This window comes from Odocoileus virginianus, chromosome X (assembly GCF_023699985.2).
Source record: "Odocoileus virginianus isolate 20LAN1187 ecotype Illinois chromosome X, Ovbor_1.2, whole genome shotgun sequence".
NCBI classification, from domain to species: Eukaryota; Metazoa; Chordata; class Mammalia; order Artiodactyla; family Cervidae; genus Odocoileus; species Odocoileus virginianus.
The window spans coordinates 20,846,344-20,872,984 of record NC_069708.1 but is presented as its reverse complement, the minus strand read 5'-3'; the positions used below and the strand labels follow the sequence as shown (position 1 = coordinate 20,872,984).

Below are 26,641 nucleotides of genomic sequence, written 5' to 3'. Positions count from 1 at the left end.
TATGATATCCCCCACCCCTACTCAGGAGAGTGATAGCTGGCTGAACGAGTGGGCACCTGCAGGGCCAGGTTGGGCCTACACAGGCAAAACAAGGGACAGAACCAGGACATATTCCAGCCAAGATGCTTGCTCTGTAAATGACTGAGCCAAGGAATGATGATGAGGAGAAGGCATATGCTATAAAATGCTAAGTAGGAATTGAATGGAAGTATCCTGCCAGAGACCAGTCAAGGTTTTAAACTTGAGTTAGGATACTAGGGAGTTCACTAAAGGATATCCTGAATATCTTTGTGGGTATGTGTATGTAATCATTTTTCTAGAGCTAGTTCATAGATTTAATCAGATTATTGAAGGGATCCATGAGCCCAACAGCCCTGGAGGTTAAGATTTCCTGTGCTGTGTGACCCAACCATCAAGCATGGGCAGAGCAGTCTGCATGGGTTAAGGCATGGGTAAGTTTCCTCCAGCTCTTCCCTCTCCTGCGAAATGCTGTCTTAGCAGCCAAAAATGTCAAAAGAGCCCTCAAGGAGCACCTAGGCCACATCTTGTCAAGGGATTTGCAAATATATATTCTGGAACATAGCCTCAGCATCTGCTCTGTGGAAAGATGGCTGCTGCAAGCCCTTGGTTCCTCTCCAGAGCTCTAAAGCACCCTGGATTTTTATTGTGTATGTATTGATATCATATATAAAATTTCTACTTTTTCAAAATGGGCTTTGATACTAAACAAAACTTTGGAAATCTAGTCCCCTTATTTAATACATTGAGACATTAATTCAGAGAAAAAGGGTAGGGGTTTGCCCAAGGACACAGGTTAACAGTTTGGTGTAGATCCGAGTTTTTGGTAATATCAGTACCACCTGGGTAAGTGTTGTTTAGTTACTAAGTTGTGTCTGACTGCAACCCCCTGGACTGCTGCACACCAGGCTTCTGTATCTCCCGGCGTTTGCTCAGACTCATGTCCATTGGGTTGGTAATGCCATCCAACAATCTCATCCTCTGTTGGCCCCTTCTGCTTTTAGTCTTTCCCAGCATCAAGGTCTTTTCCAATGAGTTGGCTCTCTGCATCAGGTGGTCAAAGTATTGGAGCTTCAATTTCAGCATCAGTACTTCCAATGAATATTCAGGGTTGATTTCCTTAATGATTGACTGGTTTGATCTCCTTTCTGTCCAAGGGACTCTCAAGAGTCTTCTCCAATAACACAGTTCAAAATCATCAATTCTTCGGTGCTCAGCCTTCTTTATGGTCCAGCTCATATCCAAATATGATGACTGGAAAAATCATAGCTTTGACTATAAAGACCTTTATCAACAGGGTGATGTGTCTGCTTTTTTAAAATGCTGTTTATGTTTGTCATAGCTTTTCTTCCAAGGAGCAAGCATCTTTTAATTTAATGGCTGCATTCATTGTCCCCAGTGATTTTGGAACCCAAGAAAATACTCTGTCACTCTTTCCATAGTTTGCCCATCTATTTACCATGAAGTAATGGGGTCAGATGCCATGATCTTCGTTTTTTGAATGTTGAGTTTTAAGCCAGTTTTATCACTCTCCTCTTTCACATTCATCAAGAGGCTCTTTAGTTCCTCCTCACTTTCTGCCATAAGGGTGGTGTCATCTGCATATCTGAGGTTGTTGATATTCCTCCTGGCAGTCATGAATCCAGGTTCTGATTGATTCATCCAGCCTGGCATTTCGCCTGATGTACTCTGCATAGAAGTTAAACAAGTAGGGTGACAATAGATAGCCGTGATGTACTTCTTTCCCAATTTGGAACAATTCCGTTGTTTCATGTCTAGTTCTAACTGTTGCTTCTTGGCCTGCATATAGGTTTCTCAGGAGACAGGTTAGGTGGTCTAGTATTCCCATCTCTTTAAGAATTGTCCACCATTTGTTTTCATCCACACAGTCAAAGGGTTTAGTATAGTCAATGAAGCAGATGTTTTTCTGGAATTCTCTTGCTTTTTCTATGATCCAACAGATGTTGGCAATTTGATCTCTGGTTGCTCTGCCTTTTCTAAATTCAGCTTGTATATCTGGAAGTTCTCAGTTCATGTACTGTTGAAGCCTATCTTGAAGGATTTTGAGCATTACCTTGCTAGCATGTGAAATGAGCCCAATTGTACAGTAGTTTGAACATTCTTTGGCATTGTCCTTCTTTGAGATTGGAATGAAAGCTACCTTTTACAGTCCTGTGGCCACTGCTGAGTTTTCCACATTTGCTGAAATACTGAGTGCTGCACTTTAACAACATTATCTTTTAGGATTTGAAATAGCTCATCTGGAATTCTATCACCTCCACTAGCTTTGTTTGTCGTAATGCTTCCTAAGGCCCACTTGACTTCACACTCCAGGATGTCTAGCTCTTGGTGAGTTGACCACACCATCAAGGTTATCCAGGTCATTAAGATCTTTTTTTTGTACAGTTCTTATGTGTATTCTTGCCACCTCTTCTTAATGTCTTCTGCTTCTGTTAGGTCCTTGCCATTTCTGTCCTATATTGTGCCCATCTTTGCATGAAATATTTCTTTGGTATCTCTAATTTTCTTGAAGAAGTCTCTAATCTTCCCCATTTTTATTGTTTTCCTCTATTTCTTTGCATTGTTCATTTAAGAAGGCTTTTTTATCTTTCCTTGCTATTCTTTGGAGTTCTACATTCAGTTAGATATATCTTTCTCTTTCTCCTTTGCCTTTCAAGTCTCTTCTTTTCTCAGTTATTTGTAAGGCCTCCTCAGATAGCCATTTTGCCTTCTTGAATTTCCCTTTCTTTGAGTGGTTTTGTTCACCAACTCCTGTACAATGTTACAAACCTTCCTCTGTAGTTCTTCAGGCACTCTATCAGATCTAATTCCTTGAATCTGTCACTTCCACTGTATAATCATAAGGGATTTGATTTAGGTCATACCTGAATGGTCTATTGGTTTTCTGTACTTTCTTCAATCTACATCTGAATTTTGCAATAAAAAGTTCATAATCTGAGCCATAATTGGCTCCACATCTCGTTTTTTCTGATTATATAGAGCTTCTTCATCTTCGGCTGCAAAGAACAGAATCGATCTGATTTCAGTATTAACCATCTGGTGATGTCCATGTGTATAGTCATCTCTTGTGTTGTTGGAAGAGGGTGTTTGCTATGACCAGTGTGTTCTCTTGACAAAACTCTGTTAGCCTTTGCCCTGCTTCATTTTGTGCTCCAAGGCCAAACTTGCCTGTTACTCCAGGTATCTCTTGTCTTCCTACTTTGTATTCCAATCCCCTGTGATGAAAAGGACATCTTTTTTTGGTGTTAGTACTTGTTAGACATAGAAATTACTGAACCTCACTCCAGATATACATCAGAATGGTTGACAGTGGCCAGAAATCTGGTTTAACAAGCCCTTCAGATAATTCTGAAGCACACTAAAATCTGTGCTCTGGTGTAGAGGAAGAAGCTACCCAAAAATATAGGTTCCAGGCATTGGAAGAAAAGAGCTGTGATGAACCTAGACAGTGAATTAAAAAGCAGAGACATTGCTTTGCTGACAAAGGTCCATATAGTCGAAGTTATGGTTTTTCAAGTAGTCATCTATAGATGTGAGAATTAGACCATAAGGAAGGCTGAGCACTGAAGAATTGCTGCCAACCCTGAATATTCTTTGGAAGGACTGATGCTAAAGCTGAAGCTCCAATACTTCGGCCATCTGTTGCAAAGAGCCAACTCATTGGAAAAAACCCTGATGCTAGGACCAGTTGAGGGCTGGATGAGAAGGTGGTGACAGAGGATGAGATGGTTGGATGGCATCACCAACTCGATGGACATGAATTTGAGCAAACTCTGGGAGATAGTGAAGTACAAGGAAACCAGGCGTGCTGCAGTCCATGGGGTTGCAGAGTTGGACACATCTGTGTGACTGAACAACACACTCTACCACTTAATGAGAACAACCTTGGGCAAATCATGCCACAGTTTCTTCATTTGTCAAAGGAAGATATTTGCCTCATGGGGTTGTAAAGATCAAAAAGATCATAGATATAAAGTTTCTCTTAAAGCTTTGTATGTGTGATTTCTGTGGATTCATGCCAGGGTTGGTAGCCTTGAACTCAGGACTCAAGTCTTATAACCCAGGAAAAAGTGCTCTTCCGTAGCCCTCAAAGACTGACCTAAAGACAAGAAGTAGGCTATTGAAGCACATTTCTGATCCAGGTCCATGGAGAGTAAGAACTAAGGGTCATTTTTGGTTGGAATCCTCCTGAAACCTGAGATTTCTGAAGCCAGGTTCATGGAAGAGCAGACACCACTGTGATAAAGGGCTCACTGGCTTGAGAGCAGTGAGGCCTGGGGTTCCAGTTTTGGCCCTCTTCAGCCTCAATCAAATCTCTTCAGTTCTTGGTGCCTCAGTTCTCATACCTATACCTTGATGGAGTCCATGCAGCTGAGCACTCCCCACAGTCCCCATGCGACTCCTCTATGAACTATAGGGTTATCTAGGCTGCTCCTGGTTCTGATATTCTGGCTAAGGTTCAGCAGATGATGTCTCTGTGGACCTGAGGCTATTCAGTGGGGAAACAGTAGGTCGTTTAGAGAAATAGCCTGAGCCCTTATCCCTCCACCAGGTTCTAATCCACCAGTTTGAGGCCTGGTCCAGCCCAGCCCTGTTGGAAAAGCCACTTGATTTGCACTTACAGCTGTGTTAGTATTAAAAAAAAATAGAAGGCATATATTTACTGTGAGGACTTCCCTGGTGGCTCAGTGGTAAAGAACCTGCTTGCCAATGCAAGAGACGCAGGTTCACTCCCTGGGTCGGGAAGATCCCCTGGAGAAGGAAATGGCAACGCATTCCAGTATTGTTGCCTGGAGAATCCCATGGACAGAGGAGCCTGGCAGGCTACAGTCCATGGGGTCGCAAAAGAGTCAGATATGACTTAGCAACTAAACAAAGACAATGTTTACTGTGACAAAACTCAGATGAACTTATTTGGGGAGATCCCTCCTCTTATTCCTTATCTCAAGATGCAAATCCATGGACAGAAATCTAAATTTTTAGGAGCTGAGTGTGTTTGTAGGTGCAGTATGGCTTTTGTTAGTGATATTTGTAAAGAAACAGAGCCATTAGTGGTTAGTAAACAAAAAGTTTATGCAGTAATTAAATGTAGTTACAGTTCATTGTTGTCAAGGATACAGCATTTTCCATCATGATTATAAGTGAAACAAATTAAAACCTCATGAAGTAGTCAGCACATTCATGCTAGTGAGAACATATTGCAAAGCATTGCACATGCATTTCAGGTGTAGACAAAACTGGGAACAGGATATATTTTCACTCACCTCTGGTTAGCTTTGTGCACTTTGTCATTAAGACTTACATTATGTTTGGGTTAAACAAAGAACCCAAAGATATTTTATAAAAGCTTACAGCCATTATACAGTATCATTTAATCCCACAAATGGGTAAAGCAAACTTCTATAGCTCAATGATACGCAAACCAGGACTAAAAGTAGTCAATCTGCCTATGTATATAGCTAGCTACACTATGATAGGTATGGAATATGCTGAGTCTTTTGGCATCAACTATTTAGACAAGCAAGTTCCCAAAATATACTGGTTTGATTTTCAATGAGAACTAAGTGTAGTGCCATTTTAGTTGCAGATTATGCACACCTCAGTGTCAGGCCTGAGGAGAAACCAACTAGGGGAAGGTAGAGAAGGGCTGGAAGGACACCTGAGCAGGGCTCTTTGGACAACTTGACATTACTTTCCCTGTGCAGCTCCAGACCTGGTTCCCAGAGTTAAACAAAGTATATTGAAATTTTTGGCCCTCAAAAAGGGTGTTTATACAAAGTCCCATACTTAAAGCATACATAAAACAGTAACTGAGTGCCTCTCAAAATGAGCTCTTCTATATAAGAAGAAAACCTAGTGCCAAGAGTTAATGGATGTAAGTGTTTGAATTACTGTATAAAGATAATTTATTCTAAAATAGAAAAATGGATTTAGAAGTATTCTCCTGGAAACTAGGAGAGAGAGAGTGTGTATATATATATATATATATATCTCCACATTTCATTACTTAGAAGAAAAGTTTTGTATACCATTTCCATAAGGCATGTGTCACCCCCCCCCTTCCGTTTCTTGCACCTTAAGAGAGCATGCAATGGCTGTATGTTACCTTTGAAAAGGCTCCTTTTCCTTTGAGCCATCTTACAGAAATGGTGCCCTGGATTGACTATGCCACTCCAGAGTCACACTTCTTCAGGTTGAAATAAAAATAACAATAAAACAAACAACAAAGTCACAAAAAGAAAAAAAAATCACAAAATCTACAAAATCTAAGGCCTGAACAAGCACAGACTTGCTATAAGTCCAGAATCTCAGTGAAAGAATTAAAATTACAAAGCACCTCTTGCAAAATATACTTCTTGAAAACCACACAAAACACTGTGCAGTAACCCCTACTTAGTACTTGGAGGTAAGTATCCTGAAGAACATACACTTATCCCCAGGATGGAAGCTTGATTTCATTATCAAGGAAGCCAAAGGGGTTTCGATGTTTCTTTGTATTTGCTGTTTTATAATTGCAGACAAAATGGAACAGTCAGTCAAGAAGTGTGCAGACCTCAATATAAACAAGCTCAATTTATGCATTCATAGTTGTACAGCTCCATTTATAGGTTCTTACAGATGAACAACTCACACTGACAATTTTGTACACAAAATCTTTTGCAAGGACATAGTAAATTTAATCGGCTAAAGAGAAACTTATGCCATATAGTGCTTGAAACTATGCACAGTATCTTGCACATAGTAATCAAGAGGCCTTGAAAAATTGTCTTTGTCTATAAACTACTGCCCTTTGTAAATAAAAGCTCCCTCATGATCCTGGGCTACTCCCTTGTGACACACAGTGCCACAAACATCATAATGAAAAGTCAGTACAAAACCTAGTTTAAGATGAGTTTTGTACATTTGTTTCTATACAGTCAGGAGAAAAAGAGATACAATTTGTATCAACAGAAGGTCATTTCTGGTTATTTGAGGCATTGCTCCTAGCTGCTTTGATTCATACACATTTTATGAGAAGAATGACAATTGTTTTTAGGAAATAAATACATATGCTGCCTTAAAAAATATTTCCTGTATTGGGAGGAGCTTAGAATTTTTTTTGAGTGCTGAACATAAATATGTTCCATATGAACTGCAGCTGAGAAGATTAATCTTGTGCTTCCCTGTACAGTGTGCAGCTAGTGGATACTGTGGTACCATTGATGTTTTTTTTTTAGGAAGTTGAACTAACTGGCACAAAGGCAGTAGAGTCATCTAAGATTGTCACGTACCCTGACTTAGACATGGGACAGATTTAGAAGGTCCAAGAAGTTGAAGGTATGAAATGGTGTTTGTGTGAAACGGCAAGCACTTCACTCTATGGACCTACCTGGGAGAAAATACTTTTACTCCTCAGTATGCTGGGAGATAGAAAGATCAAAGGGTAGGAGATGAATGTGAACTGTAGTAAACTGAAGAGAAACACCAAGAGGAAGTTTTGATCAACCAGGACAGAGACAGAAAGCCAGAAAGCAGCATGCAAGCCGTTATCAAACCACCAGAAATAACCCTGACTACAGTCTCACATTCGGAGTGTTTCACAGTAAGAAACATTTATAGGCAGTGTCACACCTTCTCATGAAGAAACAAAAGGCCAAGACCAGGCCTTCTCAACTTTCATGAAAAAAAACTACCATAGAAATTAGCAAGTTCCAGCTCAAGAAATAGTGAGCTGGTCATGGTTCAAAATGTTGCAATATACAATGGATTCAAAAAGGGGTTTATTTAGTGCAGCTGTTTAAAAAAACAAAAACAATAAATACCTCTTCTAGAGGCATTTAGCTACAAAGGTTCCCACCCTGAGCGAGATACAAGTTGCCCATATAGTGCTGTCAACCCAAAGTCCTGCCTTCCTTAGTAATCCATTTAAGAATCGCCTAAGGTCAAGTGCACCCTCTGCATGCATTTGAAGTATGTAACTGAGCCAGTTATTAGCAAAGATGTAGTATCCACTTTTGGAAGCTTTTTCCACCTAGAAAATCCCCTGATTGTGTTTCTTAAAGTTCTGCTCCACCAATGATCGACCTTATTGCCCAAAGGTTAGATGGCAGGAGAAAGTGGATTACATGACGGTGCACTATCCTTCAATGCATTTCATCCTGTGATGCTGAATACTGCATAGGTCAGAAGTCCAAAGAGCATCCATTGGACCCCCTTGAATGCAGTTTTTTGTGTTCATCATTTAATGCCAGATGAGTTTGGCCATCTCTCCTGGGATTAAGGGAAGCAAATTCTGGTAGTAAATCCCTTGGTTCTGGTCCAACTCTTCTGTGCTTGTCTAGCACACGCAACTACTATGCTTGGAACTTGAGAGTATCAACTTGGAACTATCCATCACCTCTTCTGCAGAAGAAGGCTTCAATCTGATCCCTAATTTACTAAGGTGAAGAGACTTAAAAGTGAAGAACTCTCAATAAATGTTGAGAAGTAAAAAGTGCAAAGGAAATAGAGCCAGTTTGCTCTGGTGCCTAAGAAAGCAATATTCAAATATTGGGATGTAGTTTCACTTTCAAAACTAGTTGAAACTATGAAATATGATGTAAAATCAAGTCAGATTTGTGATCTATACAGCTGTAGACTAAGGACTGTGCAAAGTCTGTCTTTTTATCACCATTATACAAAAGGTTATATAGAGATACACATACACACACACCTCAAACTAAATACATACAGTCATACATGCAATATAATTGCTAACAATAGGTTTGAAATGTAGCTCTAGAAACTTCAGTGTGACCCTATATCTCAGTTAATAAATGTATTGAATGGTCAGATATCCATGCAGTAAAGTATATGTTTACTTTTAAATAGGTTTAAATATTCTTATTAAAAATCCTAAATGGTTAATTCAACATATGGATTGATCCTGATACTCTTGCTCTCTAAATTAGATATGTCATTGATACTTCATAATATAGAATGTGTGACTAAGAAAACAGTTGGTAATGGAATCCCTTGGGGTCTCTTGCATTTAAGCCTTTCCCCTGGGTTTTGTCCTCCATTACCTGCATGGTGCAGTGCAAAAGGGTATAGGACTTGGAGTCAGAGGACTTGGGTGTGAGTCTTGACTTGGTCACTTGCTAGCAGTGTGACTTCAGCAAGTCACTTTTAAACTCACTGAGCTTCAGTTTCCTTATCTAGAAAACAAGACATTAGTAAGACTTTCCTCACAGGGTTGTTATGCACTTCAATAACATAAACAGTCTGTAACTTGTAAAGTGTAACACAAAACTATTAGTTACTGTTATCATAGTATTAGTGCATTATAGGTATTCATATTTATATAAAGAAATAAGTCCTATGTCATGTCAACGTGCAGCCCTAAGCTTAGAAACAATCAAGGCTGCTAGTTGCTGGGCATCTGCTGTGTGGGGATTCTTCTCCATCACTGCAAGAACAATGTTTGAAGGGAAAATATTGCAGAGGTTCTTGTAGGTCTGATACTGGTGCTCTGGGATCATTTGCTCCCTGGAATCATTGCACATTCCAACCCAAGGATTCATCCAAAGCTGCTCCATCTTTTCAGGTACACTCCGTACCATGACTGGCTCATAGCATGGTTGCATGAGGCTGTTACTCAAGGGATAGGAGTGGTAGCCATAAGAGTCAGTTGCACAGGGCAGTGGGTCCCAGCTGGCATGCTGTTCCCGACACAGAGGAGGACGTCTTTGCCTCATGGGATTGTTCTCATATAGGCGAGAATCAGAAATGCTGTCCATCCGAGTCATCACCAGGGCACGTCCTGGCTGGGGGGTTGCCCCAGGATGGATATTGGGAGGCATGGGATAGTCTCCAGGACAGCTGGAGCGTGCTCCAGTTGTTGGGTGCTGGGCATGCAGAACTAAGTGGGAGACTGATTGCTTGTGGGGGGCTTGCTTAGAGTCTTCTGGGCCATAGCTCTGCACTCGCGTTAAGGCTTCATGGTAACCATGAGGAAAAGGCTGAAGATGGTTCTGAGATGCTGAGCGATGCAGCTTCAAACTGCCTTCAGGATGAGTATCAGCTACAGCCAAGTACAGGTTGTTGTAAGAGGAATAGTTGTCGTTCCTGGTATGGCTCATACGATTGTCAGGACAGAGGTTGGGATTCCGGGCATACAACCCCCGGTCTGCTTCAGCCATGTAGTACTCTCGATTATGCATGCTGTTGATGTTCAGTTTGGAGAAGTCGCCTAACACTGAATAGTAGCTGTGGTCCCCTAAGGGCTCAAACTTTGGGTATTGCTCAGCATAGCTAATAGGGGTCCCATGGCTATTGGTAACCAGGATGGGCGGGTACTGCATGCTGGTCATGTGCTCCAATGAGGACTTCTGGTGGGAGAAATGAGAGGATCCTGGCACTGGGCTGCTGGCTGAACGGGTGTTGAGGGCACCCACTGCATGGCTTTTGGGGGGTGGGATTGTGGGGACACTTAAAGCAGTCACAAGTGAGGGGACAGAGCTGGCCTCAGGCTTACGGGCAATGGACAGCCATTCCTCAGGCTCCACAGCCACGGACCGGATGCTGGGATCCGACTGACGCTTGGGGGTCACGCGTTTGACTTCTGAGGTTATGTCACCTTTGGCACTAGACAGCCCTGTGCCACACTTGGCCAGGGTGCCTTCACTCATGGTTTTTACTGTGGACAGTTTGGCACTGATGCGGAGCTCATCAGCCACCGAACGCTGCGGTTGGTTGGCCCGCTCCGGATGGTAGTATTTGCACTTGTGGCCGTAGGTGCATTTTTTGCCTGAAAAATAATGCCCTGGGGTAAGACTCTCTCATAGTGGTGCAACTCTCTGTGCCAGAGGCTGTTTTAACAATCTGGTCACTCAGGTTAGAGTTTTACTTTTGGGATATAAGACAAAATTAACTGTTCTTAAAGACGGGAGACAGACAACACCATGGTGGCACCACACACTGTGAGCAGAGAGGGAAGAAGTGGAAACCTAGGAAGGAAACTGCAGTGTGAAAGGTAAGAGTTGTCACTGAACAGCCTTCATTTTCCTGAAATTCACAACTTTGTCTAGGCATAGCCTGCATGCTGAGGCAGTGTAGAGCAGTAGCAGGCAGGGTGGTTCAGTGCAAAGAGCACTGGCCTGGAGGCTGGTCAGATCTGAGCTTTAATTCCAGCTATGTCACTTACTAGCCGTGTGACCCTGCTAAGTGATTTTTATTTTCTGTGCCTCATTTTCCTATTCTGTAAACAAGGTTTATAATAATGCCTTTATTATAAGGTCATTGTGAGGATTAAATGAAGATAGTGAACATGAAATACTCTATGATATGAATAAATGATAGTTGAGAACAAATACCTAGATGTCTTATAAATAAATGATTATTCAAAAGCAGTGAACATTCACATTTGCCTCAGACAAGGCAGTATATGTCTTACTGTTAGGCTCACAAACTTTGTGTCACAGGGACTTGGGTAAGATCATGAAAGCACTCTAGAAAACTATATTTATTTATTTATTTTATTTTAAATCAATTTATTTATTTTAATTGGAGACTAATTACTTTACAGTATTGTAGTGGTTTTTGCCATACATTGACATGATTCAGTCATGGGTGTAGAAAACTATATTTAAAATAGGAAATGAAGATAAAGTTTGGAAGCAAAATGGAAAATGCAGATTGGAAGAAAAGGGTAATATTGACAGAGGGCGCAGTCACCTGCCTGAAAGACACATCCTTCTTGGGGCCAAACACAGTTTGTCATTGCCCTTTCTTCTTCCACAGATCAAGTAAGTTTCTGCACTTCCCTGCCCCCAACAACACTGCTCAGGACAGAGACAGTTAGAACACATGAATCATTTTAACTAGTGACAATTATTTTTTCCTTCAATTCTAGTTACCTGTTTCTTAAGAAATTTCTAGGATGGTTCTTTAAATGCCTAATTGAAAATATATGAAGACACAGACTTTAACTTACAGAGAGTGGACAAACCAGGATTTTCCCTTTGAAAGGGAAACCTTGAAGAGAAAAGTATTCAGACTTCTTCAGTTTTGCACATAGGTACTCACCATAAGGACATGGTTGCTTCTTGTGTTCAGGAACAACAGGTCTCTTTCTTAAGAAGTTTTCAAGGCTTGGGCCATGACGTCCTAAAGGATCATCTGGAGGCATAAATCTGAAAGCAAGCAAGCAAGAGGTAAACTATCCCTTATCAGGAGTTCAGGCCTTCATTACATGTTGCTTATACTATTGCCATAGCCTTCTAATAGCCCTTTCTGCCGCAAGTCTATCTTCTGCTAAGTCAGCAGTTCTTCCCTCTGTTTCCACTTAAACACAAGAAAGGAATGATTTTTCCCATACATCATTCTTCTGTGGATATAAGTTTCAACCACACTGACATGTCTGCCAGTTCCCCCAACATGCAACCCATTTTCACATCTTTGTAGCTTTATTCATGATGTTCTCTTTACCTATAATGCCCAGAAGCCCTCTTTCCTCTGTCTGTAAACTTCATTTCAAATGCTATTTCCTCTGTGAGACTTTTTCATATCATTTCACATAGACAAAGCAATTAAAAAAAATGCTAACCATAGAGTTTATCCCAACACATTGTGGAAATCTCTTTTCTACGTACACTTTGAGCTTCTTAAGGGTGAGTCTTGTTACTTATTCAGCCTTTTATTCCCATGGCAACCAGCATAATGCACAATATACAGTGAGTGTTCAGTAAATATTTATTGAAATGGAATTAAATCTATCCTTAGTGGTAATTTGGATTTAGGCTATTCAGAACCTATAGGAAAGAAACGTACTTGTCATTCACAAAAGAATACATCAGCAAGCGCTCTTCTATAAACTTCTTCCATTCTGGCTTTTCAATTTGAAGATCTCGGTAGTTATCATTGGATACAATGATGCCATCAGAATCAAAAGCCAGTTTGACTATGAACCGGTCATCATAGCAAACAACTCTCCTGCCCTGGACCCTTCGGGAAGGTGTGAAGACAAGAATCTTTTCCTTCTCCAGTTTACGTAGGATATCTTGATCTGTTGAAATATGGATTATATGATACAGAATAGAAATCGTCTTTGGAAATTAACAGCGTTATTCCCATATTAAAAATAAAAAAGTTGGTACTAGATTAATATATTATTTGCTCTTAGAGAGAATGTGGCCACTATTCCTGGCTATGGCACCAATTTGGACTGTGATTTTAGTCAAGTTGCTTTCCCCTTTCCACTCCAGTTTTCTTTCCGATAAAAGAAAGGAAATAGATTAAATGACATCTAAGTTTTTAAAAACCAGCATGAAGAGTAAGAAATAACACTGATATCCTAACATTTTTGAGGCTTATTTTGCCCTTTCGCTGCAGCACCAGGTTTGGTTGCTGAAGAAACCAGGGAAGTATGATGAGGATGTGTCTGCAAGGATGAGAATAATGTATCTTTCTTAGGGACTAACATTTTTGCCTTCTGCCTGAAGGAAAGCCACGACTAAGGAAAAACATTAAGTGGTAGCATATGAGTACTAACCCCCTTTCCTTTTAGCCTCTTTATTAATGAAGAAAGAAGTTTGAGTAGGGCCAGGATCCACTCTCAGACTGAGGCTGGGAGCCTGTTCAGCAGTTGGCAGACAACCCCATGACACTGAACCTTCAGTCATTCACTGAACCTTCTCATTTTGTACATAAGGCAAGACCTGATACTCAGAGAATTGGGGTATTGATGCTCTCAAATGCCATTAAGAGCTAGCTTTATATACTATTATAAGTGAATGTAGTGATCCTTCTGCCAATAGGCCCACATCATAACTTTTGTGGACTTGAGGCACTTTTGCCTTCATGGGTCTTTTCTTCCATAAAGAAATGTTAAGTTTATACTTTACAATTATGTTGGTATAAACATAAATAATCCAGTTAGGTACATTATTATATATTTATTGTTATATTCAATTTTACCCTCTGATGTTAAAAAGCTTATAAAATTAAACCATTTACATGGGATCCTAAAAGTATATATTATGAACCCTAGGCACTCAGCCTACTGTGCTTCATGGATAAATTAGCTCTGAATGCCATGGGACTTTTCTCTTTTTCTATTCTAACCCCTAGTTTGCAAATCCCACAATAACTTATCTGCTACAGGATGAGATCCATTGTCTATGGTGGTTTCTTTAGTATTTTGGAAAACTCGGTCATGTTTGTAACCAGATTCATCTCCCTTTCTGTCTGAAGCTTATGGTCAAATAGAAACCAACACTGTTTTTTCAACTATGTGCTATATTTTTGGCTTGAAATTGAAATCTCTATTTAAATACTCTGTGCCACAGTACAACAGATTATTTGGATCAGGAAAAATCTGCTTTAAAATACACTTAATAAAAAACATTTTAAGTGTACTTAATAGATTTAGAAAAGTACTTATCTAATTTAGGAGCATTGGGCTCTCCACAAACTATCTTGCCAGCTTTGCTTCTGGATGAGAAGAAATGTTTCAATTTAATTAGTACCTGTAATTGGTGCATCAGGGCGGGATTGCTCCTTTCTCCATGCAGGCACAAATACAGTAATATCTTTATGGCCTTTATCTATGAACCAATCCACAGCAAGTTGTATTCCTCTGCAGGAGAACTCTTCTTTATTCCCATGGCTTCAGGAAGATAGGGAATGGGAGTAGAGAGGATTGATAACAAGTAACAAAGAAATACTCCAAATAGGCTTTTTCTTAGTGTGAAGACATTAACAACAGATATATTACTTTTTGAAGATGCAAAAAATGTATTTTTTAGAGAAAAAATGAAATTATTTTAAAAATTCCAGTATTACAAATATTGCCGTTATCATTACACATTCATTCAAGGCCACAGATGGTTAATAACAACTCTCACATTATAGCAGCTCTAGTGGCTATTTCTTATCATTATTTCCATTTTCTCTCATCTCTTTCTGTTCCTATTACCATCTCCTTTTCAAAGATTCTGATATTTATCAGATGAAAAAAGAGGTATCACCAGAGGTTTGGATAAAGTTTATAGAGAAATAGTTGTAAATGAATTTTAAATACATATAGTAAACTTAAAAAATAACATTTATAGCAAAAAAGATACACTGAAATGCTGACTGAAAATAGTTATCACAATTAATTAAATATGATTTGCCAACAAAAATTAGTCTTGAAAATTTTAAGATGTGGGAAATGCTCACAATATAATGCTAAAAGAGAAAAGAAAGGATTTGGACAACATATAATGTAATCCAAATTTTACAGAAGAAAGTCTATGTACAGTATTTCCCCCTCATTTGTTTTCATGATGCACATTTTCATTTAATGATTGTTCAAAGACATTAAATGGAAAACTCCAGAAATAAGCAATTCATAAGTTTTAAATTATGCACCATTCTGAGTAGAGTAATGAAATCTGGTGCCATCCCATTCCATCCTGCCTGAGGTGAATCATCACTTTGTCCAGCATACCCCACCCATAAGTCACTTAGTAGTATCTCTTGTTATCAGGTTGACTGTTTTAGTATCACAGGGCTTGAGTTCAAGTAACTCATTTTATTTAATAATGGTTCCAAAGCACAAAAATAGTGGTGTTGGCAATTTGGATATGCTGAAAAAACTGTAAAGTGAAAAGGTGAAAGTTCTTAATTAAGGAAAGAAAAAAAAGCTTGTATGCTGAGGTTGCTAGGATCTACTGTAAGAATGAATCTTCACGAAATTGTGAAGAAAGAAAAAGATGCTGTAAAGAACAATATGGCATAGGAACCTGGAATGTTAAGTCCATGAATCAAAGTAAATTGGAAGTGGTCAAACAGGAGAAGGCAAGAGGCCCCATAACTGCCTCCTAGGAAACCTGTATGAAGCAACAGTTAGAACCGGACATGGAACAATGGACTCGTCCAAATTGGGAAAGGAGTACCTCAAGGCTGTATATTTTCACATTCCTTATTTAACTTACGTGCAGAGTACATCATGAAAATTGCCTGGCTTGATAAAGCTCAAGCTGAAATCAAGATTACCAGGAGAAATATCAGTAACCTAACCTCAGATATGCAGATGATACCACTCTAATGGCAGAAAGTGCAGAGGAACTAAAGAGCCTCTTGATGAAGGTGAAAGAGGAGAGTGAAAAAGCTGGCTTAAAACTCAACATTCAAAAAACAAATATCATGTTATCCAGTCCCATCACTAGCATGGCAAATAGATGGGGGAAAATGGCAACAATGACAGACTATTTTCTTGGTTTCCAAAATTACTGTGAATAAGGACTGCAGCCATAAAATTAAAAGATGTTTGCTCCTTGGAAAAAAAAGCAATGACAAACCTAGACAGTGTATTGAAAAGCAGAGGCATCTCTTTGCAAAAAAAAGCCCATATGGTGAAAGCCATGTTTTTTCTATTGATCATGTATGAGATAGACAGTTGGACCATAAAGAAGCTTGAGCACCAAAGAATTGATGCTTTCAAACTGTGGTGCTGGAGAAGACTCTTGAGAGTCCCTTGGGCAGCAATGAGATCAAACCAGTCAATTCTAAAGGAAATCAACCTTGAATATTCCCTGGAAGTACTGATGCTGAAGCTGAAGCTCCAGTACTTTGACCACCTAATGCTAAGAGTCGACTCATTGGACAAGACCCTGATGCTTGGAAAGATTCAAGGCAGGAAGAGAAGGAGACAACAGAAGATTAGATAGTTGAATGGCATCATCAATCCAATGAACATGAATTTGATCAAGCTCCAGGAGATAGTGAAGAGTAGGGAAGCCTGGGGGTGCTGCAGTTCACTGGGTCGTAAAGAGTTGGATACGACTGAGGGACTGAGCAACAACAATGACGACAACAACAACAAGAAATTGCTTGAAGCTATAATCAGAACTAAAAAAGGCTGCTAGCACTGACTCTGCCTCTCCCTCTACTCTTTCCATATATCCTCTTCTATTCGAACTGCCTAGATCAGACACTTTTTTGTCTTCCAACTCTTCTCCCTCCTGCTGCTTCCCTTTTCCCAGAAAAGGAAGATAAAAAAAATCAGAAATGATTATAGCTCCCTTAATGAGAAATCTATTACAGGGAGAAATGAATTGTCCTTGTTGCTTTCCTATACATCCAGGATGCAAACAGAACTTCGAGCCTTAGCCAAGAAATTTCCCAGTCCAACTCAGAATGCATTGGGATTTGCTGAAAATTTTGAATTAACCATCTGGACTTACAAATCCAGGTTTTCAGATCCATATCAGCTAATACAGCTGTTAGTTTCTGAAAGCAAAGCAAGGGGATGAATAGAAAAAGCAGGTTGGAAATGACCCTTAATGGAATTTTGGTCACATAGTCAAGAGGCTTGTACTGAAGGAATTAACTTAGAAATTACTCAAACCTATCTCATAACTTTCTCCAAAAACCATAAATTGGACAAAGGTTCAACAATGCTAGTGAAGATCGAATGAATCAATCCAGACTATTATGGGAGATTGGGAAAGAAACTTTTAAGCAATATTTGGACTTGACACCTGAATCATTCTCTAATCACCAAAATGATCCTTTGCTTAACTCTGCTTTACAAATCAAACAATTCTAAATACAAGAGAAATTAACCTAAATGTATTTCAGGTTCACATGAACTGGGAAATATTCAGTATTAAATACTTGGTGTTAATATTTGTTTGTTCATCTAATTAATGTAGACATGTCTGAGTCATTAATATTAAGCATAGCATTTTCATTGTGCCTAGGTTTAATATAAGTTATATCTGTTACAAGTTTGTCAGCAAGGAAATTAACTTGAGTGAAGAAACTTTTAAGGAAAGAAAATGTAAATGAGATAGGAACTTTTAGATAAATTTTATGAAGAATAAAATATACTTTAGGAATGTCTGTCTAAAATAGTCTTTCCAGATTTGGGTAACTTTAATTTCTAGGTTTGTGCTAAACTAAGTGATGGAAGTTTATTGAATAGCTAGGTCATTTCCAAATAAAATAAGATCCCAAAACATTAATTACTGAACACTACCTTCCTCTTACAGAGAAACTAAAGAGATTTTGGACTATTAATGAATAATGTTTGGTTCCATCTTGAGATATTCTCTATAAGAAAGTAAATGTTTTTAGAAATTATCATTGGTATTTACATTCACCAATCTACAGAATGCTAATACAAAGGACAGTTCGTGGTTGCTTAAGGAAAGTAGGATGTGTGTTTACAGTAAAGAAGTGTGAGGAATGAAATTGCATTTTGTTAAGGGAAAAGGAAGTAGGTCTGACTTACAAGTGTCTTTTCTGAATGTACAGAAGTATAACAAGGTTTGTGGAAAGTGGACCATGAGAAATGAGTTTTGTGCGTGGTCAAGACTGACTCAGTTTAAAATCAATTTAATTAAGTAAATAAATTTAAAAGTAAGTTTCTGTAAAACTTGAATTTGACTTTTCTCTTGGCTAAGAGGACAAGCTTTCTTCAGATATTGAACTGCCTTTGATAAAAGATTTTTAACTTTCTTTACCTCATAAATGATTTGTTCTGTTTTTGCCTTTGAAATCTTTTATTGTTACTTTGGCTGAGTGAATAACTATTGTTTCATAGTGACCTATGATCCTATCTGAGTATTTTAAGCCCTTTTGATATTTATTGAGAAAGCTTCCTAAATAAAATTCTAATGAAACAATTTTGACCTCTAGCTAACTTTGGGATGCTTCAAGGGCCCCTGAAACATCCCAAGGATAGATATTCAGCTAATTAGGTCCATTTGATATGTTGGATTACATGAGACAGATTGTCTGATGAGTAATAAATCTCCTCAGGTTATGTTGTGTGGTAAATATTACTAATATAGATATCCTATAAATTATATGGAGTTCCTAAAATTCTGGTATGTCCTGGGAAAATGTTATCAGCCATAATTCTAGATACTATCTTAAAATGTTGTCACAGCAGTAACCAAATTTCTTTGTTAATGCATTGTAATAAGATTTTAAGCATTCCTTCTTAAGTCTTTTGCTATTGTCGACAGTTATGGTTTTATTTTGCTGCTTTTGCAAAAATATTTCCTCTTCAAGAAGATTTATAGGAAAGACTTTTGGGTTTCTGACTTTTCAACCATAATTCTGAACTGAGAAGGAAATTAAAAGATTCTATTGGGAAACCTGATTGCTTCCTAAAACATTAACAAAATGACTGAATGAATGAGTGAATATGCTTATAACGTTTATGGTTTCTAGCTAAAAAATTACTGATTTAAATCTGTGTTTTCCATGTGTAAGGAATCCCTTCCCCTCTAGTTATGAGTTAGAGTAATTTAGTGAAATTATAGTTCCATAAGCAAAATTGAAACATTCGCCTTTTCTATTAGATCCCCCCCAGAGACTGGAAACTCTTAGGTTTCCAGTAGCTTTATCAGATAAACCAGGAAGGCTGTCTCACTAACAGGTACAGAAATCTCAGGGAATTTTGGAGACCTTGAGAAGGGAGAAATTCACCTAGATCTGTTAGGCAAAATCTGTGATGTGCCTTTAGTGTGACTTTCCTAAACCTGAGATGTTTTTTAAAAGTTCAGTTTGAGACTCCTTATAAAAGTTTCAGCAAAACAAAAAAGTCTATGATCAATTATGTTTATATAAGTCATCAGGCCAAATTTATTGAAACCAGACTTATTTTTCAAACAAACTAGTTTAGTTTGGTTATATTTGGTAAAAATGAGGGTAATTTTAGGGAGAAAAAGATGTTTCAGTGAATGCTAAATGCATTTGTTAATGGAGGGCTGTATCTACTAACACTCACTTCCTGGATAGTTCTTTGCTGTTATGCTACATAAATGTAAAATTTAATTGAATTGTTAAAGGACACTCTAAGTTTTTTTCTGAACTTAGCTTAGTAATCTTTAGATGAAGATCAGATGCCCCATGATCTGAAACAAGGAAATTGTGTATTATATACTAGAAAAGACATAATTTAAATGGCTGTCTCCAACCTGGATGGAAGGACATTTTTATCAAGTACTCTTAACTAGCTCAAGCTCAGGAAAATTGAAGGGAAATTGACTCTTGGATTAATTTCCAGTTTCAAAGAGCCCTACACTGAGAAGACAGCTGATTTCAAACTCACTTTACAATGACACTCAAATAGAGGAGGAGCTACACTCACACCAGGAGAAGAAGAAGATGACAACAGAAGTAGACAGCATGCCAAAGATGCTGGACCTGAGTCGTATGATCACTTATAACATTTTCTTGACTTCTTGGACTTTTGCATATAAATCAAATGTTTTCTATCATGGACACAATCCTATGCTAATTTTAAAAATCAGTCCAATTGTTGGGTTTGTGGCCATTTATCTGTGTCTAATACCTCTAGATTATCTTAATGTATTTCTCCACTCCAAGGCTCTAATTGGATGACCCTTAGGAAGTTTATTTTAGAAGAAGGAGAATTCAGTCCTGTTCTGCCTACTCATGATACTGCTAGATGGACCTGGCCAATTAATAATACCTGCTTTGACCCTGGCCATAGATTTAAATTTTCTTTTAAGGTCACTCAAGCTCAATCAGAATGATGAGCTAAGTCTCAATCAAAAACTGTAACCTCTCATCTACTAAAAGGAAAGCTCCCACCATTATGGGATGAATCTATATGGTAACATTAGGCTATAGTCACTTAAGTTTAAGAGTTCGTTTATGTTGGGAACAGTTAAGTCATACTAAGGATGATCAAACTAGTAACATTAGGAAGCTAGGCTGGATACCTTATGAACAATGCCTATGTATTATTCCCATTAGAGACAATGATTAGCATGGAACTGACTGGATCAGACCAGAGATTCACTGGGTTGTACCTAATGGAACTCAGTGGATTTGTAGTACTAATTTCTGGCCTTGGCTTCCACCTAGATGGATAAGAAAGTGTATCCTGGGATTCCCATGGACTCAAGGTCACATATGTAACAAATTAGAGGTGACCCCAGCCAATCTACAACTGGTGTGAGCACAATGGGTCAAGAGATCTCTATTCCACTTGTATGATTATTGGCAGCTATTTTTGTGCTTTCAATAGGATTGGAGGATATAATTGGCCATATCGAAGTCTTTACAACTTTCACTCAACAAACTAAATGATAGTAACCAGGCTATTAACCTATTGAATTCTAAGGTCTCTATGATGGAAAAAGCAGTGCTATAAAACTGCATGACACCCTTATAGCATCTCAGGGAGGTGCCTGTGCCATAATTCAAGCTGAATGTTATGTGTTCATACCTAATGATTCCTCTAATATAAAACATTTGAGAAACCATATGAAAAACCAGATTTCTGCCTTAAGTGACCCATTCCCTAGTCTTGACAATATTTTCAAAAACTAGTTTGGTGTGGAAAGCTCTTGTCTGAAATATTTACTTATAACTCCATTAATGTTACAATTTGTATTTTGCCTGTTTTACAGGATTGTTTTTCCTTGAATTACCAACTATGGAACAAAAATAATGACTAGGTGGCATGCAGCAGTTGATCAAATATATAGTTCTGTATGTTATCAATGATTGTAAGAGTATAACTCTAGATATCAGAAGATGCAATAAGAAGGAACATTTTCCTTCCTTCTAGTTATAGAAGACAGGTGTCCAAAGATCTTTGGCAATTAAGACCTAGTCCAGTAATACCACACTGAGTAGCCTATTAACCAAATCTTCTCCATAACTAAGCATGAGCCTTCTTAGCACTGTGGGATGAAATGGTCATGAAATGCCTCCCAAAGTATGGTCGAATTTATTACCATGAGCAGAGCCTGTCAACTACAAATTGGCACTTGCCAAGGGCATTTGCAATCTGCCTTTACAAAAATTGAATCCTATGCTGCTGCAGCTGTTGATCTTTGACACACACACCGAAGGGAGTTTAGGGTGGAGAATGAGGCACTTTGTGGTCCAGGGAGACTTTTGGAACAAGTTTTTAGATAGTTAGATATTTTCAGGAATTGATTTCATGATCCCAACCCTTGCATCTCTTCATATCTAGAAAGCACTAAATCCCTTCATGGTACATCAGCTCCTCATAATTAGCAGAAAAACTTTTGTAAAATCAGTGTTTGATTGCATTGAAATTCACCAAAGTCATACATATTGACCACCAAAATCATATATATTGACCTTCCCCCACTACTTCTTTGGAGCAACTTCTCAGAGCTATCTGAGGTGCCATCTCCCTGGCTGAAGTTCTCATTTTGCCCCAAATAAAACTTAACTCATGACTCTCACGTTGTGCATCATTTTTTTTTTTTTTAGTTGACAGGAAAATGTATTTAACTGCCAAACAACTATGAGGTAGCCTTAGAAAGAGCTACCCCTGATTTCTTCTAAAAAAATGAACAAAGAGTAATCAGGGAAGCCCAAGGCTCCTAAAGGGTTATTATTGGATGAATCCCGTATAAAACAGACATGTAAGGAAGATACTCAGCTGTGATTTTTCCCACTGCTATTGTGTTGATAAGTATAACATGAACTCAGGAAAGTCATCAGAATTGCCATTACAGGGGAGATTTGGAGGAAGGGAATGGGATTTCACTTCACTTGACTCTGCAGTGTTACAAACAGTCTAAGTAAATGCAAGAATAACCATATCTGTTGGATACTCAATAGCTATTATATTTTGTCCTATCAAATTCCTTGTTTAAAAGATCCTTTCATTACTATAAAAGCAATACATACTTATAAAACATAGAAAATGCAAAAAATATAAAGGAAAGAACTCTTGCATAATCTAACCATTTTACTACTACCGAGAGACAAACACTGTTGATATTTTAATGCATCTATATTATAATGCTATTATTTTAATTCATATTTTAATTAAAATATAGTTGAATTACAGAATTTTGTTGTTTTCTGTCAAACCTCAAATGAATCAGCCATAGGTATACATATGTCCCCTCCCTTTTGAACCTCCCTTGCATCTCCCTCCCTATCCCACTCCGCTAGGTTGGTACAGAGCCCCTGTTTGAGTTTCCTGAGACATACAGCAAATTCCCATTGGCTATCTATTTTACATATGGTAATATATATTTCCATGTTACTCTCTATATACATTTCACCCTCTCCTCCCCTTTTCTTGTGTCCATAAGTCTGTTCTGTATGTCTGTATCTACACTGCCCTGGAAATAAATTCTTCAGTACTCTCTTTCTAGATTCCATATATATGTGTTTGTATACAATATTTATCTTTCTCTTTCTGACTTACTTCACTCTGTATAGTAGGATCTAGGTTAATTCACCTCATTAGAACTGACTCAAATGTGTTCCTTTTTATGGCTGAGTAATATTCCATTGTGTATATGTACCACAACTTCTTTATCCATTCATCTGTCAATGGACATTTAGGTTTCTTCCATGTTCTAGCTATTGTAAATAGTGCTGCAGTGAACATTGTGGTACAGGTGTTTTTTTCAGTTGGTTTCCTCAGGGTATTTGACTAGGGGTGGAATAGCTGGGTAATATAGTGGTTTGATTCCTAGTTTTTCAAGGAATCTCCATACCATCTTCCATAGTGGCTGTATTAATTTACATTCCCACCAACAGTGCAAGAGGGTTCCCTTTCTACACACCCTCTCCAGCATTTATTGCTTGTAGGTTTTTTGATGATGGCCATTCTGACCAGTGTGAGATTATATCTCATTGTAGTTTTGATTTGCATTTCTCTAACAATAAGTGATGTTGAGCATCTTATGTTTTTGCTAGCCATCTGTATGTCTTTGGAAAAACGTCTGCTTAGGTCTTTCCCCACTTTTTGACTGGGTTATTTGTTTTCCTGGTATTGAGCTGTATGAACTGCTTCTATATTTTGGAAATTAATCCTTTGTCAGTTGTTTCACTTGCTATTATTTTCTCCCATTCTGAGGGTTGTCTTTTCACTTTGATTATAGTTATCTTTGCTGTGCAAGAGCCTTTAAGTTTAATTAGGTTCCACTTGTTTACTTTTTTTAAAATTTCCATTACTCTAGAAGGTGGGTTATAGAGTATCTTGCTTTGATTTATGCCATTGAGTGCTCTGCCAATGTTTTCCTACAATAGTTTTATAGTTTCTGGACTTACATTGAGGTCTTTAATCCATTTTGAGTTTATCTTTGTGTATGGTGTCAGGAAGTGTTCTAATTTCATTCTTTTACATGTAGCTGTCCAGTTTTCCCAGCACCATTTATTAAAGGGGCTGTCTTTGCCCCATTGTATATTCTTGCCTCCTTTGTCAAAAATAAGGTGCCCATACGTGCATGGGATTATTTTGGGCTTTCTATCTTGTTCCATTTGTCTATATTTCTGTCTTTGTGCCAGTACCATACTGTCTTGATGACTGTAGCTTTGTAGTATAATCTGAAGTCAGGAAGGTTGATTCCTCCAGCTCCATTCTTCTTTCTCAAGACTGCTTTGGCTATTCGGGGTCTTTTGAGTTTCCATATGAATTGTGAATTTTTTTGTTCTAGTTTTGTGAAAAATAACATTTGCAATTTGATGGGGATTGCGTTGAATCTCTAGATTGCATTTGGTACTATAGTCATTTTCACAACATTGATTCTTCCTACCCAAGAACATGGAATACCTTTCCATCTGTTTATGTCACCTTGGTTTCTTTCATTAGTGTCATAATTTTCTGTGTACAGTTCTTTTGTCTACTTAGGTAGGTTTATTCCTAGATATTTGTTTCTTTTTGTTGCAATGGTGAATGGAATTGATTCCTTACTTGTTTTTCTGATTTTGCATTGTTAGTATATAGGAATGCAGTGATTTCTGTGTATTGATTTTGCATCCTGCAACTTTGCTAAATTCACTGATTAGTTCTAGTTCTTCTGATAGTACCTTCAGAGTTTTCTTTGTATAGTATCATGTGATTTGCAAACAGTGAGAGCTTTACTTCTTTTCTGATCTGGATTCCTTTTATTTCTTTTTCTACTCTGATTGCTGTATCTAGGAATTCCAAAACTATTTTGAATAATAGCAGTGAGAGTTGACACTCTTATCTTGTTCCTCATCTTAGGGGGAATGCTTGCAGTTTTTCAACATTGAGAATAATGTTTGCTGTGGTCTTATCATATATGGACTTAACTATGTTGAGGTAGTTTCCTTCTATGCCCATTTTTTGAAGAGCTTTAATCATAAATGGGTGCTGAATTTTGTCAAAGGCATTTTCTGCATCTATTATGATTATCATATGGTTTTTATCTTACAATTTGTTAATACGGTTTATCACATTGATTGGCTTGCATATATTGAAGAAACCTTGCATCCCTGGAATAAACCCAACTTGATAATGATGTATGAGCTTTTGATTGTGTTGTTGAATTCTACTTGGTACAATTTTGTTGAGGATTTTCGCATCTATGTTCATCAGTGATATTGGCCCGTAGTTTTGTTTTCTATTTATTTATTTTTGTGTTTTCCTGGTTTTGGTAAATGGGTGATGGTGGCCTCATAGAATGAGTTTGGAAGTGTTCCTTCCTCTGAAATTCCTTGAAAGAGTTTTAGAAGGATAGGCATTAGCTCTTCTCTAAATGTTGGATAGAATTCTCCTTTGAAGCTATCTGGTCCTGGGCTTTTGCTTTTGGGATATTTTTGATCACATTTTCAATATCAGTGCTTGTGATTGGGTTGTTCATAATTTCTATTTCTTCCTGGCTCACTCTTAGAAGATTGATCTTTTCTAAGAATCTGTCCATTTTTTTCCAGGTTATCCATTTTATTGCCATATAGTCATTCATAATTGTCTCATAACCCTTTGCATTTATGCACTGTCTATTGTAATGTCTCCATTTTCTAATTTTGTTGATTTGATTCTTCTCTCTTTTTTTTCTTCATAAGACTGACTAAGGGTTTGTCAATTTTGTTTATCTTCACAAAGAACCAGCTTTTAGTTTTATTAATCTGTACTATTTTTTTTCATTTCTTTTTTATTTATTTCTGCTTGGATTTTTATGATTTCTTTCCTTCTGCTAATTTTTTTGTTCTTTTTCCAGTTGTTTTAGGTGTAAAGTTAGGTGTTCTATTCAATGTTTTTCTTGTTTCTTGAGGTAGGATTGTATTACTATAAACTTCTCTCTTAGAATTGCCTTTTCTGCATCCCATAGATTTTGAGTTGTCGTGTTTTCATTGTCATTTGTTTCTAGAATATTTTTATTTCCCTTTTGGTTTCTTCAGTAACCTGTTTGTTATTTAGAAACATGTTGCTTAATCTCCATGTGCTTGTGCTTTTTACAATTTTTTTCTTGTAATTGATATCTAGTCTCATAGTGTTGTGCTCAGAAAAGATGCTGATAACAACTTTAATTTTCTTAAATTTACTGAGAAATTTCTTAAATTTATAATTTTCTTAAATTTTCAATTTTCTTATATTTACTTAAATTTACATAAATTTCTTAAATTTGCTGTAGTTTGATTTATGACCCAAGATGTGGTCTATCCTGGAGAATGTTCCATGTGCACTTGAGAAAGAAGGTGTATTATTCTGTATTTGGATGGGATGTTCTGAAGATATCAATGAGATCCATCTCATCTGATGCATCATTTAAGACTTGTGTTTCATTAGTGATTTTCTGTTTTGATGATCTGTCCATTGGTGTAAGTGGGGTGTTAAAGTCTCCTACTATTATTGTTTTACTGTCAA

General features: G+C 37.8%; 1 protein-coding gene across 3 annotated transcripts in view; it reads right to left on the bottom strand.

Moving 5' to 3' along the window:
* Positions 1 to 5,091: 5,091 nt before the first annotated feature.
* ZC3H12B (zinc finger CCCH-type containing 12B) overlaps positions 5,092 to 26,641 on the bottom strand; it is a 668,157-nt gene continuing 646,607 nt past the window's right edge. For all 3 annotated transcript variants that reach the window (XM_070462069.1, XM_070462068.1, XM_070462070.1), the window contains 4 exons: positions 14,526 to 14,665; positions 12,829 to 13,063; positions 12,085 to 12,191; positions 5,092 to 10,807 (listed from right to left, as the gene is read on the bottom strand). In XM_070462069.1, coding sequence (XP_070318170.1) covers positions 9,387 to 10,807; positions 12,085 to 12,191; positions 12,829 to 13,063; positions 14,526 to 14,665 — 1,903 coding nt within the window. In that variant the 3' untranslated portion in view covers positions 5,092 to 9,386. The remainder of the gene's footprint in view (positions 10,808 to 12,084; positions 12,192 to 12,828; positions 13,064 to 14,525; positions 14,666 to 26,641) is intronic.